Source organism: Aristolochia californica, unplaced genomic scaffold (assembly GCF_029961685.1).
Source record: "Aristolochia californica isolate CCGP_79_NKW_82.1479 unplaced genomic scaffold, dmAriCali1.0.hap1 SCAF_16, whole genome shotgun sequence".
Taxonomy (NCBI): domain Eukaryota; kingdom Viridiplantae; phylum Streptophyta; class Magnoliopsida; order Piperales; family Aristolochiaceae; genus Aristolochia; species Aristolochia californica.
The window spans coordinates 22,172,020-22,186,837 of NW_027181837.1; the positions used below are offsets into that span (position 1 = coordinate 22,172,020).

At 40.5% G+C, this 14,818-nt stretch overlaps 2 protein-coding genes across 2 annotated transcripts; one reads left to right on the top strand and one right to left on the bottom strand.

The window, feature by feature from the left end:
- The first annotated feature begins 599 nt into the window (after window positions 1-599).
- LOC137953882 (auxin response factor 6-like) lies at window positions 600-7,772 on the top strand. Its single transcript, XM_068801422.1, has 14 exons — window positions 600-1,681; window positions 2,359-2,471; window positions 2,699-2,797; window positions 2,886-2,942; window positions 3,043-3,198; window positions 3,295-3,379; window positions 4,341-4,431; window positions 4,523-4,687; window positions 4,800-4,922; window positions 5,124-5,199; window positions 5,346-5,493; window positions 5,597-6,894; window positions 7,010-7,200; window positions 7,363-7,772. Exons 1-14 carry the CDS (start codon window positions 1,639-1,641, stop codon window positions 7,559-7,561), a joined length of 2,844 nt encoding a protein of 947 aa, XP_068657523.1. The 5' UTR covers window positions 600-1,638; the 3' UTR covers window positions 7,562-7,772.
- Window positions 7,773-9,412: 1,640 nt separating this feature from the next.
- On the bottom strand, window positions 9,413-13,910 carry LOC137953719 (uncharacterized). Its single transcript, XM_068801199.1, has 6 exons — window positions 13,504-13,910; window positions 12,288-12,456; window positions 11,484-12,161; window positions 10,582-11,023; window positions 10,381-10,462; window positions 9,413-9,753 (listed from the first exon to the last, which is right to left on the bottom strand). Exons 1-6 carry the CDS (start codon window positions 13,663-13,665, stop codon window positions 9,547-9,549), a joined length of 1,740 nt encoding a protein of 579 aa, XP_068657300.1. The 5' UTR covers window positions 13,666-13,910; the 3' UTR covers window positions 9,413-9,546.
- Between the last annotated feature and the right edge of the window lie 908 nt (window positions 13,911-14,818).

Sequence of the window (14,818 nt, forward strand, 5' to 3'; positions counted from 1 at the left end):
ATTGGTAAAATAAGTTATCAGATTAATAATTTGGACACTCGAGTATAAACTAGCATGGGGTGATGGGTATATTGCCAAAGCATGACACATTATGTCACATTATGACACATTATTATTCGATGCATCTCAGGTATAAGTACGCAATGTGGTACATCGATATTGTCTGACATATTTTGGGGTAAAAAATATAAAATATCCGAAGTAGTACTAAATAAGGAACAGGGTACCTAATGTGACACGATCTTCTGTGACACTTTTTATTCGAAATTTTTACTTATTTGATATGTTACATGAGACGGATATGGATAAAATACGATTCTTCTATTCCCATCGAATCCCTTTCGATTTTGTGGTGAATCTAATTGGGTAAAAACTGGAATTAATTTGTAATTATATTATTAAAAATAATATTTATATTTATTTATTTATGTTAATAAAAAAAAGGAAAATACGTAACGAATACAAAAGTGAAAAAAAAGCTGAGATGGAAAAAGCGAAAGCGAAGTAGCAAAGCGGCGGGCTATCGTCCCCCCACTCGCGCCCCCTCCCTCTCTTTTCTTACACACTTTCGTCCTTCTCGTTTTAACATATAAAAGGCAGCGAAAATAATGGCGGAGAGAGAGGTGGAAGCGCCAGCTCTCTTCCTTAGTGAAGCCCGAAGTTAGCAGAGGAAGCAGCAGACGGAAGCATCCGAAAGAGCTGAAAATTTTCCCAAAGTTGCAAAGCCCGAGATGCTCTCGAGCTCTCGTTCCAACTCTCAAGAAATTATCTCCGCTTGATGCTGATTTTGAAACAACTGATGTTTTGATTCCATGCGGTAATCGTGGAACCGGAAGTTGTTGCCGGAGATCGGAAGCGTGTGCGGAGAAAATGGAGTTCTTCGAGCTTCGTGTGGTTGGTTGAGGTGGGTGAGCGTGGAGTTTGATTTTGTGTTTGAATGCGTGTTTCTCAAGTTGTGGATGAGGATCCGGTGATAGTAGGAGTTTAAGGCGCCGGCGTGTGGCTGTGGCTGTTTTGGCTCTTTGGCGTTTGGTGTGTGTTGGAATGCGTGTTTGTGGGGGAGAGATTTGGTTAAAGAAGCTGGCTTTGTGAGGGTTTTGGGGAGAGCAAGCAGAAGATCTGAAGTTTAAACTGGTTTTGAGATGGATGTAGTGGTTTTTGGTGACTTGGGCTAGTTTTCGAGCTGAAATGCTTGTATTTTGAAGTTGGAAATAGTGGTTGATACTGTTTCTGAAGATTGGGATTACTAGGGTTTCTGTGCACAGGATCAGGTGCGGATGAGGCTGAAGATGAGTGTTTCTTTTAGTGGAACCGGTTTTGGATGAATCTCGGGGAGAGGAGCTAAGGGGAATTTGGGGTTGGTAAAGGGGAGAGGTGAAAGTGCGGCTCACCGGAGGAAAAAACGGTTTTGGATTTCTCATGGAGTTAGTAGTTAGGACAGGAGATTCGGTAAAGGTATGCCAGTCTTTTTGAAGGAGAGGTTGAAAGAGACGGTTCTCTGACGGATGGAGCGCCGGTGGACGCTCAAGGTTACGCCGTTCGAGGTTACGCCCACTTACTGAGGGTAGTTGGCGTATTGAATTGGATTCTGATACGAGTTCAAGTTTTTCTGTGTAAATTTGTCTTGAATCTGCAGAAATGAGGCTCTCCTCATCTGGCTTCGGTCATCATGCACAGGAAGGTAGGTTGATGGTGGCTGAAAAATTGTTTTTTCGGTCCGCTTATGATGGCTGACAATATGATGCAACTTTCAGATACTTGAATTTCTGAGACTTTACCCTTTGATGTTTCTTTTTTCTCTCTTCTCCAACCCTAGAGTTCAGGATTTTTTTTTTTTCCCACGCATCCGTCTTATTCCTAAAGGGCTGTCCTGGTCGGCACTCCCCGTAAGGCTTCTGTTTGTTGATTCTCTGTGTCTCGCCTTTGCTGTCCTATTTAGCCGTCAGTTGCTTTGACTATTTCAGTCCAGAAGATTTTGTGCTTCTTCTTGCACGTTCGGGATCTATGTACAAGCTAAAACGTCAGATTAATCTCGAATTTTTGTAGCAACCCTAGGACTAAAGCAATCATCGGTTTATGTCTCTCTACTTCGTCATGATATATTATAATTATATTTATGTCTTTGAAATTCCGTATCTTATCAAATTTTTCCTTAATGGCTTCTGAAATCTTTACTTGCTAGCTAGTATCTTGGTCACAGATGCATCATTTTGCTGTATATGTTTTCTTAATTCGTGTTTCAGCATGTCGAGCGATCAGATTTCAACCTTTACTTTTTAAAAAAATAAATTTTTGACTCATTTGGGCTTATATGAGTATTTTCATCTGATGCATACCGCTGTGTGGTACAATTCTCAGGAGAAAAGAGAGTCCTGAATTCTGAACTGTGGCATGCATGTGCTGGTCCTCTCGTGTCTTTGCCGGCTGTTGGGAGCAGAGTAGTCTATTTTCCCCAAGGTCACAGTGAGCAGGTCAGTATACGTTTCCCATTCAACTGTAACAACAGATGTAAATTTAAGAAAAGATGATACTGTCTAACTAAATCTTTTTTCTATTTTAGAGAACTGTCTAACTGTATCTTAAGTGTTGAGGAACAGGTTTGTTGATCAGCAAACAACTAGTCGTAGCATGAGTGTAATTCTAAAATTATTGAGTAAATATGTTGTATTAATTCATGATCGATGTCTCTCCTTTGCAGGTGGCTGCTTCAACCAACAAGGAAGTTGACTCCCATATACCTAATTATCCAAGTTTACCTCCTCAACTGATCAGTCAACTTCACAATATAACAATGCATGTAAGTAGGCTTTTAGTTGTCTGTATCTACATCCATCTTGTAGAAATCTTTTTCATGATTTAAGCTTTTATAATATGTGCTAATGCAGGCAGATGTGGAAACAGATGAAGTATATGCACAGATGACCTTGCAACCTCTAAGTCCGGTATTTCCTACTCTTACTTTTTACCTCTGTTCTGTCAGGTGCAACATCCTCATTCGTTTAGAGTTCCTATTCCTTTCCTTAACACAATTGTTTCCCCCAGCAAGAGCAAAAGGATGCATACCTGCCTGCTGATTTAGGTACGCCTAACAAGCAACCAACCAATTACTTCTGTAAGACATTGACTGCAAGTGACACTAGCACACATGGAGGGTTCTCTGTTCCTCGCCGGGCTGCTGAAAAAGTTTTTCCTCCATTAGTAAGATACTAGTGTAGCTTCAACAATATTTTCGGTTATGGCTTCTTTGCTAGGAATTCATACTGATTTCCTGCGTATATGTTTTCTTCCCTTTAGGACTTCACCCAGCAACCTCCTGCTCAAGAATTGATTGCTCGAGATCTTCATGATAATGAGTGGAAATTTCGTCATATATTTCGTGGTAAGTTTGCACGGTTTTAAGCACAAGTAATAGTTATCTGGTATCTCATTGTGCATAAGAGCTTATCATGCCTATTGTTAGGTTCTAATTTTGTTACAATTTTCTGTTGTGGAAGAAAGCAGACTTTATTCCTTGGGGTAGTTGTAGTTGTTTCTTTGAGACTATGAGGAATTTCGTAGAGTAGAGAAGGGGGCTCAGTCATGATAATAACCCAAAACACTTGAGAGGCTGCAAAGGATGTCTATCTATACTGGTTTACCAGTTACTTGACAATATATTTCTTCCGTAGTAGATTGCACTCGTGAAGACATCACCTTCTTTTTCCTTTTGATAAAGCTGCTAACTAATCAAAGCAATTGCATTAGAGTTAGATGATGATGCTACACAGGATTTTACTGCAATCACTAGTGGCTGATTCAATATAACTTGGTTACATCTGAGCATAAAATTCCTTGATGTTGGAATGTCTATTACAATTATTTAATTGGGCAATGTGAAGCATAGATGCATCTTTTCATATTGAGACAGATGCTTCTATTGCAGCATATATGCTTCTTTGTTGAATAACTGTCTTATATAAGCAATGCAAACTATCAGACACTTGTTTAATATGCTTATGGATCTGGTCCTTATAAGCTCCATGTTGGTCTAGTTTGCTGTCATTGATATTCCATTCGTTTTCTTTTGATGTGGTGATGCTGTGTGGCTCTTCTTTTGAGGGTTTGGTTCTTGGAGTCATGGAAAAAGATTTCTACTTAAAAGTTGTATTTTTAAGATCCAATAAAGTTACTAGATATATTTTCATTAGATAGCTTTTAGTTGAATACCTGAACGATAAGTGGCTGTGTGCGAGATTTATGTATTTGTCCCATTAATTTGTTTACTTATGACCCGGGTGCCTTTCACTTGAAAAATTAAAATAAAATAGTTTCGATTGTGTTTTATTTTACTTGGAATGCAGGTCAGCCAAAGAGACATCTACTTACGACAGGCTGGAGTGTGTTTGTGAGTGCAAAGAGACTTGTTGCTGGCGATTCTGTCCTTTTTATCTGGTAATATGTTCAGGACTATTCATTTGTTTCCTTAATGGTTGGCATTCATCTCTGATATCCTGATAGCCTTGGTGGTGCTTGTCTCTATCAGGAATGAAAAGAATCAGTTACTCCTGGGAATTCGGCGTGCTAATCGACCACAAACTGTTATGCCATCGTCTGTTTTATCCAGTGACAGCATGCATATAGGGCTGCTTGCTGCAGCTGCCCATGCTGCTGCCACAAATAGTCGTTTCACTATTTTCTACAACCCAAGGTAAAATGTTTGCAGTTTTGACAAAACTTGGAATATGATTTTGTTGATTTCAGAAGTAATTTTCTTTTATTTTATTTTAAAATTTTTAATTTAATTAATTAATTTTTTTCAGGGCCAGTCCTTCTGAATTTGTCATTCCTCTAGCAAAATATGTGAAAGCAGTATATCACACTCGTGTTTCTGTTGGCATGCGCTTCAGAATGCTATTTGAGACAGAGGAGTCAAGTGTCCGGCGGTGGGTCCAGCATTTAGTTGCATACTTTCGTTTGATTTCCTATGTCTATTACTGCATAGTCTCACAGGAAATAGCACTTGGAAATTGCTTTGCTCTGGAATCTGTTTATACAGTTCCATATTCGGCAATTGTACTGTTCTTGTTGCTTAGCATTAGATAATTTAGGGACACTTGATAGTAATACTATTTTCTTATTTTCAGGTACATGGGCACAATTACTGGCATAGGTGACCTGGATCCTGTTCGTTGGCCTAACTCATACTGGCGGTCAGTGAAGGTACTTAAGCACTTTGCAGTAATCTGGCATATGGAATTATTGCTTGCTCGCAAACATGCGCTTTGTATCTTACATGAAATTTTTGTCTCAATTGTTTTATCGTGCATAATCTGCTAGAAAATTATTGGATGATCCTGTTTTAACAGGTTGGATGGGATGAGTCAACTGCGGGAGAGAGGCAACCAAGAGTCTCATTGTGGGAAATTGAACCTCTGACAACATTTCCGATGTATCCATCTCCATTTCCTCTGAGGCTTAAACGCCCATGGCCGCCAGGACTACCCTCACTTCCGGGTTTGCTCTTTGAACTGTCAAGCTCAAAAAAGGGGGAAAAAGTGATTATGTTTTTGTTATTACTCAAACCAAAAAGTATATTGCTCATCTTAACACCATGCAGGTGGCAGGGATGATGATATTGGTTTGAATAGTCCTCTTATGTGGCTTCGAGGAGATGGGTCAGATCGTGGTATCCAAGGTTTGAATTTCCAAGCTATGGGAGTTAACCCTTGGCTGCAGCCAAGGCTTGATGCTTCCATGCTTGGTCTGCAACCTGACATGTACCAAGCAATGGCTTCAGCGGCTCTTCAGGAGATGAGGAATATCGATCCCACAAAGCATGCAACCCCATCTGTTTTGCAGTTCCAGCAATCTCAAACTGTGCCTAATAGATCTACTCTATTACAGAGGCAGATTTTGCAACAAACTCAATCTCAATCACCTCAAACCTTTCTTCAGAGCATCAATGAAACCCAGTCTCAAGTTCAATCTCAGGCCCACCTTCTTCAACAATTGCAGCAACGCCATACATTTAATGAGCAGCAACAGCAACACCATACATTTAATGAGCAGCAACAACAACAGCAGCAGCAGCAACAACAACCGCAGCAACAACAGTTGTCTGATCAGCAGCCTGTCCCAACTGTAGTTTCGACGTTCTCACAACTTGCGTCAGTGTCTCAGTCCCAGACACATGCATCTGTTTCTCAGTCCCAGACACATGCATCTGTTTCTCAGTCCCAGGCACTTGCATCTGCTTCTCAGTCCCAGGCACATGCATTGGCTTCTCAGTCCCAAGCACCATCTCTGCAGAACATCTCCTCGCTGTGCCAACAGCAGAGCTTTCCAGACTCAAATGGAAATCCAGTAACCACATCTTGTGTCTCCCCCTTGCATAGCATTTTAGGATCGTTTGCTCCAGATGACACGTCAAATCTTCTTAACCTTCCAAGAACAGTCCCACCAGTCCCTTCCAATACATGGTTGCCCAAGAGAGCTGCAGTGGAGTCATTGCTTCCTTCAGGGACTCAGCCCATTCTGCCACGGGTAGATCAGTTAGTTCCACCACCGCCAAATATCTCTGCAAATTCTGTATCATTGCCGCCATTTCCTGGAAGAGAGTGCTCAATTGACCAAGAGAGTGGGACTGATCCCAACCAAAGTCATCTTCTCTTTGGGGTCAATATAGACTCCTCATCACTTTATATGCAGAATGGGATGCCAAGCCTCAGGGGTGTTGGTAGTGAGTCTGATTCAACATCTATGCCATATGCCACTTCCAATTATTTGAATGGATCAGGGAATGATTACTCACTGAATCAGGAAATAGCGACTTCAAGCTGCTTAGAAGAGTCGGGTTTTTTGCACTCACCGGAGAATGTGGGTCATGTGAATCCACCAACAAGAACCTTTGTGAAGGTGAGTTGCAACCTTCCTGTGACTTGTTATGGTATGAATACTGCGTTTTTATTCATTTTTAACTTTTATTCTCTTTTCCTGCAAAATTGTTTGGGAATTGGATTTGTATGAGCAGGTTTACAAGTCAGGGTCCTTTGGGAGGTCACTGGACATAACCAGGTTTAGCAGCTACCATGAGCTGCGCAGTGAGCTCGCACAAATGTTTGGCCTTGAAGGCCAGTTGGAGGACCCTCTGAGATCAGGCTGGCAGCTTGTATTCGTCGACCGGGAGAACGATGTTCTTCTTCTCGGCGATGACCCCTGGCAGTAAGTTTTCCTTTCTTTAATGTTGAGTCTTCTTCCGTGGAAAAGTCTCTTGAGCCTTCTTTTCTTCTCAACATTGTTATTTTACTAGTGCCAGCCTATTTGAAGAGCACTGACCAACATGGTTATCTGTCTTGACTAGTGTGTTTGTATGTGCTTGTTCAGGGAGTTTGTGAACAACGTCTGGTGTATCAAGATACTCTCGCCACAAGAAGTGCAGCAGATGGGCAAACAAGGACTTGAGCTTCTGAATTCCGTTCCAATCCAGAGGCTTTCCAGCAACAGCTGCGATGATTACGTGAGCCGACAGGACTCCAGGAATTTGAGTTCTGGAATCACGTCCGTGGGGTCTTTGGACTACTGAAATGAAAGAACCATGGGTTACCACGTTGCAACCTTTTTCTGTAATGTTAGCTTCCCACATTGTGGAGATTGAGACAGCACCCAGTAAAAGTGGTTTGTAGCAGAAGCAGATTATTGTATTATATCAATATCCACATTTAACAGTGACACATGTGTAACAGCTACCTGTTTATTTAGAGGATCAATGCTGTGAAGAAAGCACTTATATTTTACCTTCTTCGTTTGTTATCATCTTGAATGTTTTATGAAGCATGATTCATGAGCAAGGATTTATAGAAACTAGTGATGACAGGTGAGCAGTTTGCCGGGTTGCAAATGTGTTTAATTCTCTTCTGACCTCATCTCTCAGTCAAAATTTCTGTTTGTATTGATATCTTGAAGCGATCTGTTTTCTTAATCACCTGCTTCAAGCCTCTGGAAGGAGAAATTTATGACTGCAACAGGGAGGTTGTTGGGGAGAAGTGTCATAATCCAATGTCACTCCAATGATTAGGACACCCCTTATCTCATCTCATTTTCAACAGCAACTACAGGCACTCTGGCCCATCTGAGAAAACTGACGAGTGTTCTCAACCAGTTCTGCTCATTACACTGTTTTTTTTATCTCCTTGCAGGAAAGCTTATCCGGGTGAGTGACAGCTCAGGACAGTGGATGTAAGAGCGGAGGTCCCAGGGTGGGTGTATTAATTAAAACCCCATGTGAGAATGGGACCTTCCGGGTGTTGGGGTTTTTGGCACTGTTGCTGGTCCTCATCCCTTCAATCAATGCGAAAAAGTGGGTTAGCCTTTTTTCTTTCTTGTTTTCTGATTCAGACAAAAGCTCAGTGGTTACCCCCATTCTGCTCTGTCAATCAAACTCGTCTGGTAGGTAGCTATCACACGTGTTCTTCCCTGTTGCAGACATTTATAGGTTTCCAATCCCTGCTTGGTCACACCTAACGAAAGTGATGTCCTTCGCCTTTGCCGACCTGGTTTCTCGCAACTTCGGTTCGAAATTGGTTTCGTTTTCCCAGTTTTGAGAGTAACAGGTTCAGAAACTTGAACTCACCCTGCTAAGATCGGTGATGCGATTGGAGTTTTCAGCCCCTACCACATATCACTTCTCTTGCTCACCCGTCCCTGTCCTGTTTCTGTTAACCTGTCAACTCTCTGCGAAACCTCTCCTAGTTTTTTTATTGAGATGGAATTTGCACTTCCTGTGGCATCTTGAAGATATTGTAAGACAAGTAAGATAAGTCATTCCATATACCATTTTTTTACTTATTTATCAAATGGGCGAACAAGTAATCAAGTGAAGGAATAAAAACAAGAATAAAATTGCATTATAATGTGACTATAATCTTAAGAACAATATCATTTTTATGTATAGCAAAATTCTTTTAAAAAAAGGTATTTGAATCATATTTTATCTCCAAAATATATTCACTCCATTATAAATCTACCAAATTACTCTTATACATCATTAGATAATTAGTTAATAAGGTCATTTTGTTGAAGAACAAATATGAAAGAGTCTTATATGACTCTCACAATAAGAAGTCTTACAAAGTGTTAAACTTTAAGTATAATTGAGATAAAAATAGTTTAATTGTAATTGGACTCTACTACTTTCTTCTTCTATTATAAAGACAAGTACAGTCTCCTTTCACCCAAACCAGAGGGGGAGTGATCTATCTTACTGTAGTGAATCCCATTTATCTGTTGTTTTATTTAACTTTGTTACAAGAAAATTACTCTAGCTATTTGCAAGCTCAATGGTCTCAGGTCGAAAGCGCAGCATGATGACAAATTCCAGCCATTAGAGATTGTAAAGCATCTTATTGAAAGGAGATTACATGGATTGCTCTATCATTTTGGCGTATACATTGTACATTGTACATTTTGTCTCTCAGATATTCACTGGAGTGAGAAGGAATGCATATAAGGCAAGACAGAAAACAAAAAGGAAAAAACATTCTTTGTTGAGAAACCTCTCTGGATATCAGTTTAGGGAAAACAGCTACAGAAAATGATATTAGTTGATGGGATTCTTCCGGTTTGGCGAATGTATTCTGCTTGTTCAGCACTTTTTGCTGCCTGTTGATTTTTTCTAGCTTCTGCCATTGCCCGCTTCTCTTCCGACCTTTGTCGCAAACTTGCTAATTTGTTCATCATTCTTTCTTGTGCTTGAGCTTTCCTCTGTTGAACTAGAGCCTGATGGGTATTAAAACAGAGACAGTGATTAGGTAGTACAGTTGAGCAATTCATCTTGTAACTGTTGTCAAAGATAGTGCAGTCTCTAACATAGGTGGGGAAAGGCTTTGAAACTGATGAGAAATTGCAGAGTCATTGTATCAAATTGATAGTTACATGATCCACTGGTTGCCAGGGCACAAGGCAACAGCCAAAGTGCCCAGGTTGATCATTGAAACGGTATAAGAACATTTCTGCTGCCTCCGGTGTCTTGACAGGCCAAGTGAGACAGCTTAGGCTATTACAGGTTGCTTTTGGAGAGTGATCTCAAGTTCACAAATCCAATGGACTCCCATTCAACAGGGATCAAAGAACAGGTGAGCTTGGGTAGCAACTGAGTTCCACTGGGCAAAGGTACAGTGAGGAGCTTGATGACTGAAGGCACCATATCCAAAACAGCCCTTGAACCAGGATTTCCCTATGATCTTTACTAATATAACTTCAAGGGAAGGGGAAATTAAGGATGAGTCTTATACCTTAATTCTATATTAGAGCAATTCTCAGTCTTGTCGATAATGGAAAATGCCGGAAAAAAATAATCAGGTTAACTTTGAAAAGTTTCCGTATTAAAGGCAGAACCGAAAATACCTCTAATCTCTTCATTTCTGCTTCTATTTTTGCCTTCTGGTGACTTTCCCATGCTTGAATTTTGATCTCTTCCCGTCTGTACCTGAAATATCCAGACAAAATCTCACTAACCTTAAAATCACCCAAAACAATAGCAACTGAACACACCAAAGTCACATGTCAAAGAAAAAAAAAGATCACTTTGTCAGTACAAGAATCAACCTTGCTGAATGCTTAGACTTTTCTGCTTCCTCCCAAGCTGCAGCACGGTTTTCATACTCAAGCTTCTCAAGTTGTTCAGGATCCCTACTCTCAGGAGAAGCCTTCACACTGTATTGATTTTGTTCTTTACTTGCCCATGCTGCAACATTCATCTTACCAAGCCGTAAACCCAGAGCAACTATCTCTTTCCTTGTCTTAATCTGCAGTTCTTTCTCAGACAGTTCATAATTTTTATTTTCCTCTGTACTTGTTTCAGTTGTGAACTCTGCAGGGGAGGGTCTTGGCTCCCCAGTTCTTGGAGTAGATGGTATTGAGGAAGTTGGACTGCGAAGTGGTGTGATAGACCCTACAGGAGTTCCGGTCCTTGAGGGCTCATGGCTAGTCATTGGGGTCATTTCAGTTCCTGTATCTCTCATGGAAACTGACTTCACTGCAGGAGTCACTGCATTTTGTCAAAAAAATTGCAGATTTATATCAGAAAATGCTTCCAAGAATTAATCCTACAAGGAGATTGCATGCATATACGACCTGGAGTGAATGACAAATAAATCAAGGACCTGAAGTTTCCCATGAGAGGGTTTAACATGATCAGTCAGGCAGAAACATCTCGCCATTAAAGACCCTCACTACCTTATCTATTGCATGTAAATAGATGGATCATTAGGTCGGTTGAACCATTACATAGAACTGTCCACTTGGTGCAATTCTTCACACACGGCCAATGATAAATGAAGCTTTGGTTCATAGATGGGTCCAAAGTTGTTTGCACAAGTGAACTTTCTAAATGAACAAGCTCATCTTCTATCAAGTCCGTTTCTTAGAGGAGAAATTCATATATTCAGGGACAAGCAACATTTTTCTTAAGATGTGTTCATATAAGATATAGAAGAATACCAACTTACTCGTTGTTGCATTTTGGTTTGCTTCCTGATCGTTAAGAAGATCCACAGAATCAACACCACTGGGACACTGATCAGGTAATCCTCTTTCATCCACTAAATCTGGAAGTGACCCAACAGCAGTGAACTTCTCCAGTCCGCTCTGTGCTGCTGGATGAAGGGTATCAGGTTGTTTAGCATCCAGCACCGCCACATGATTTGCCCTTTGATCTGGAAGTACTACTTCAGGTGTAACCCTCATCCAACCAGCCATTGGCTGCCTAATCATTTGGGACTGCATGAGAGTCTTCTTAACTAAACTTGGTTGAACTGTATGCCGGCTTGGAATCCACTTTTCTGCATCGTTCCACTTGGATGGAATGGGACGAGAAAATGGCCCAAATATAGAATTGTGTAAGGTCCTTTCTCCTTTGTGAAATTCAAAGCTGGATGTACTTGCATTGTCATGACCACTATCATAATCAGAGTAATCTTCTTCAAGAGATCTCACAGGGTGAACTGAGCTCAAATTAGTATTAAAATGAACTTGATGACCTACACCCTTTGAATTGTTCGTAATATTAACATGGCCTGTATCACCAGTAACTTTACTTTCAATCTCTTTTGGGTGTGAGCAGCCCTGATTGCCTTTGATGTTTTTAGATGCCAGAGCAGAAGTACCGGGCAAATCTTTTGATCCACCTATAAATACGTCGTTGATAAGCCATAAAAATTCACAGTAACCACAATAAATATTTTCACTAAAATTTCATAATCAAATCAAACTAGAGCGTGATGCGAGTTTAGTGGAGAAAGAGTGTCACAGACCTTCACTCGGGAATTCCTCAACCCTGTCTGCTAATAAGCTGCTTTTTGAGTAGTCCAAATCCTCAAGCTTCGAAGGAGAAGTTCTTGAAGAATTGTTCCCACCCTCCTTTCTGAGATTGTGAGCTCCTAAAAGTTTGAGCCTCAGTTTACTTGGAGAAATAATTCCTGTCTGCAAAAGAATAAGAACACACGAGCTCAAATCAACGAATGAATAGATGCAGACGAAAGTTCATCTAACTCGTACATAAAAAATTGCTAGCAAAATTGGTCGGCAGATGACCAATCAAATAAAAATATGGACCAGTATCTGTATCTCGAACACAACCGATTGACTACCGATGAATACACAATCTACTGAGAGGAACATGTCAAGCTCCGATGCCACGGTAAAGGAACAGAGGATGATGAAAAATCACTCTACAGGTTCCCAGATGATACAGCGGAAAAGACATTTGGACTGTGTGGAAGTACAGCTAAACGTAAAATGGGAAAAGCCAAATATAAATAACTCAACTCAAAATCAACAAAAGCTAAAATGAAAAATCCGTGAAGAATTCCTCCCTGATCAGATAACCAGACAAACACGTTCTCTGCACACACAGAGTAAAGGAAAAGGAACCCAGAAAGACTAACATATGGGTTTAGTTCATTTCAAAATCTTAGTGTCACTTCTGTCGGAAGAATTAAAAGGGTACATAGATAACACGAGGAGGCCAAGGGGTTCCGGGTTCGTCCAAACTCATGTCAACATTCCGATCCTTCCGCATTTCTCGACAACCCACCTCTAAGCAGATCAGAAAGATGACAGACAGAGCAAAAAATCCATCTATGGAGATCAACTCGGACTTCTTATGAGCTCGCTTCCTCGACCCAAGGAAGCATACAAAAAAGCCTCGACGAAGGGAACAAAAAGCTAGAAGGATATAACCGAAGGTACAGACAAGCTGAGCATAAACACGAAGAACCAAACCAGAGCCACTCGCAAGACGCTTTGCAGAGAAATGGACTTGCCAGCGAGTGAAAATCACAACACATAGAAGCCCGACAATCTTTGGAAGAAAAAGTAAAGCAATCGGGAAGAAACGAATCAAATCGCACCCAACAGACAAAACAAGGCAAAGATACAATATCCAACACCGCAACTCCTATCATTCACCAGATCAGTGAAAACTCAGAGGACCCTTTACCACCTTGTTCTGTGGAAGAAGATCCTTACCTGTACTTTATCAATCCTCTCATACTCCATTGAACTTCCTTCTCGCTCTGTTCTCAGAAGGTATGAGAAAAAAGATTCTCCTATGCAATGAAATCTCTCACCAGTCACAGCACTGACAGCCTCTTTTGTAGCAGGGAAGAGCACGAAGGAGACAAAGACCATGGTCGGCGATCTTTCTTAACCCATCGTTTCAGCGATCTTTTCGATTTTGCAGTTTGAAACTTTGAACTTCTAGCCACTAATCATTATTTTTCTCCCGCTTTTTTCCTTTTTCGACTTTGTACCCAACGAACTCAGTAAACCATGATGCTGTAATTGATTATAGCGTCATGTCAAGCAATTCAAACCTCTTCCTGGACCAATCTGTTTCAGTCTCCCCCGTCAATCTATCCATCGATTGATTATGGTTTTCCTGCAACAACTTAAAACGCTCTTTGTAGAATTACAGTTGAAAGTTGACACTGTTACATACCCTCCTTTTGACTCCATTTTCTCTTTCATGAGAACAAATTTTGTCACCAGTTTGAAAGATGTGAATCTGTAAGACTGTAACTCTCCGTTGAGAAAATTAGTTTCCTGAGCCAATTGATTCCATCCCACAGACATGAACGTCTCCACTGTTGATCAAACTGAAATTTTTTTAAAGTGAATTAATTTTATCATTATAAATACAATAAAAGAGTTTTTTTTGTGATCAAATAACTTATTTATTCGTGCACAAATGAAGTCCCTATTTCTTTTATGCACAAAAGACTCCCAGACGATTACTTTCATCAATAATCCCCCAATTCCTCGGGGAGTTTTACCGAGTAATTAAGAAGGCTTTGTAACCTCGCTTTCTTCCCTCCTTTTATTCCTCATTCAGTCAAACGTACTTCCCCATACACAGACTCTCTCTTTACTGTATTCTCTCTTTCTTCATGCACCTACTTTCTCTCTCTACCGTAGCCTCTGTTTCTCTCTTCATGCACTCCATACTGTATTCTCTCATCTAGCACCCACTTTCTCTCTCTTCTGTAGTTCTGTCTCTCTCTCTTCAGTCTTTGCTTGAATTGAATACTGACGAAGTCAGGCTGCAGAATTCTATAATGTGGAAACTCATACGTATTCACACCAGTAATCTCGGGGCCGCCGACCACTTTTTGCACCATCATTAAAGACTTAATGTTTCTTCTCCCTGACCTTATTCGCACATTCTCCCTCTTCTAACGACTTGATAAATCTTGGTTGCAAATGTAATTCAACATTTTTGCGTACTCTGAGATACTGCCTAGTAGAAGATTTTCCCCTTAAAAATAAAAGGCGAGGTGCACAA

Bases quoted from the DNA above. Each gene is read 5' to 3' on its own strand.
- LOC137953882 (XM_068801422.1), top strand. From the start codon at position 1,639: ATGAGGCTCTCCTCATCTGGCTTCGGTCATCATGCACAGGAAG. The intron at 2,943-3,042 runs GTATTTCCTACT...TGTTTCCCCCAG, and splicing joins CCTTGCAACCTCTAAGTCCG to CAAGAGCAAAAGGATGCATA. The intron at 6,895-7,009 runs GTGAGTTGCAAC...TTGTATGAGCAG, and splicing joins CAACAAGAACCTTTGTGAAG to GTTTACAAGTCAGGGTCCTT.
- LOC137953719 (XM_068801199.1), bottom strand. From the start codon at position 13,665: ATGGTCTTTGTCTCCTTCGTGCTCTTCCCTGCTACAAAAGAGGCTGTC. The intron at 11,024-11,483 runs GTAAGTTGGTAT...GACAAAATGCAG, and splicing joins AAACCAAAATGCAACAACGA to TGACTCCTGCAGTGAAGTCA. The intron at 10,463-10,581 runs GTTGATTCTTGT...TGGATATTTCAG, and splicing joins AAGTCTAAGCATTCAGCAAG to GTACAGACGGGAAGAGATCA.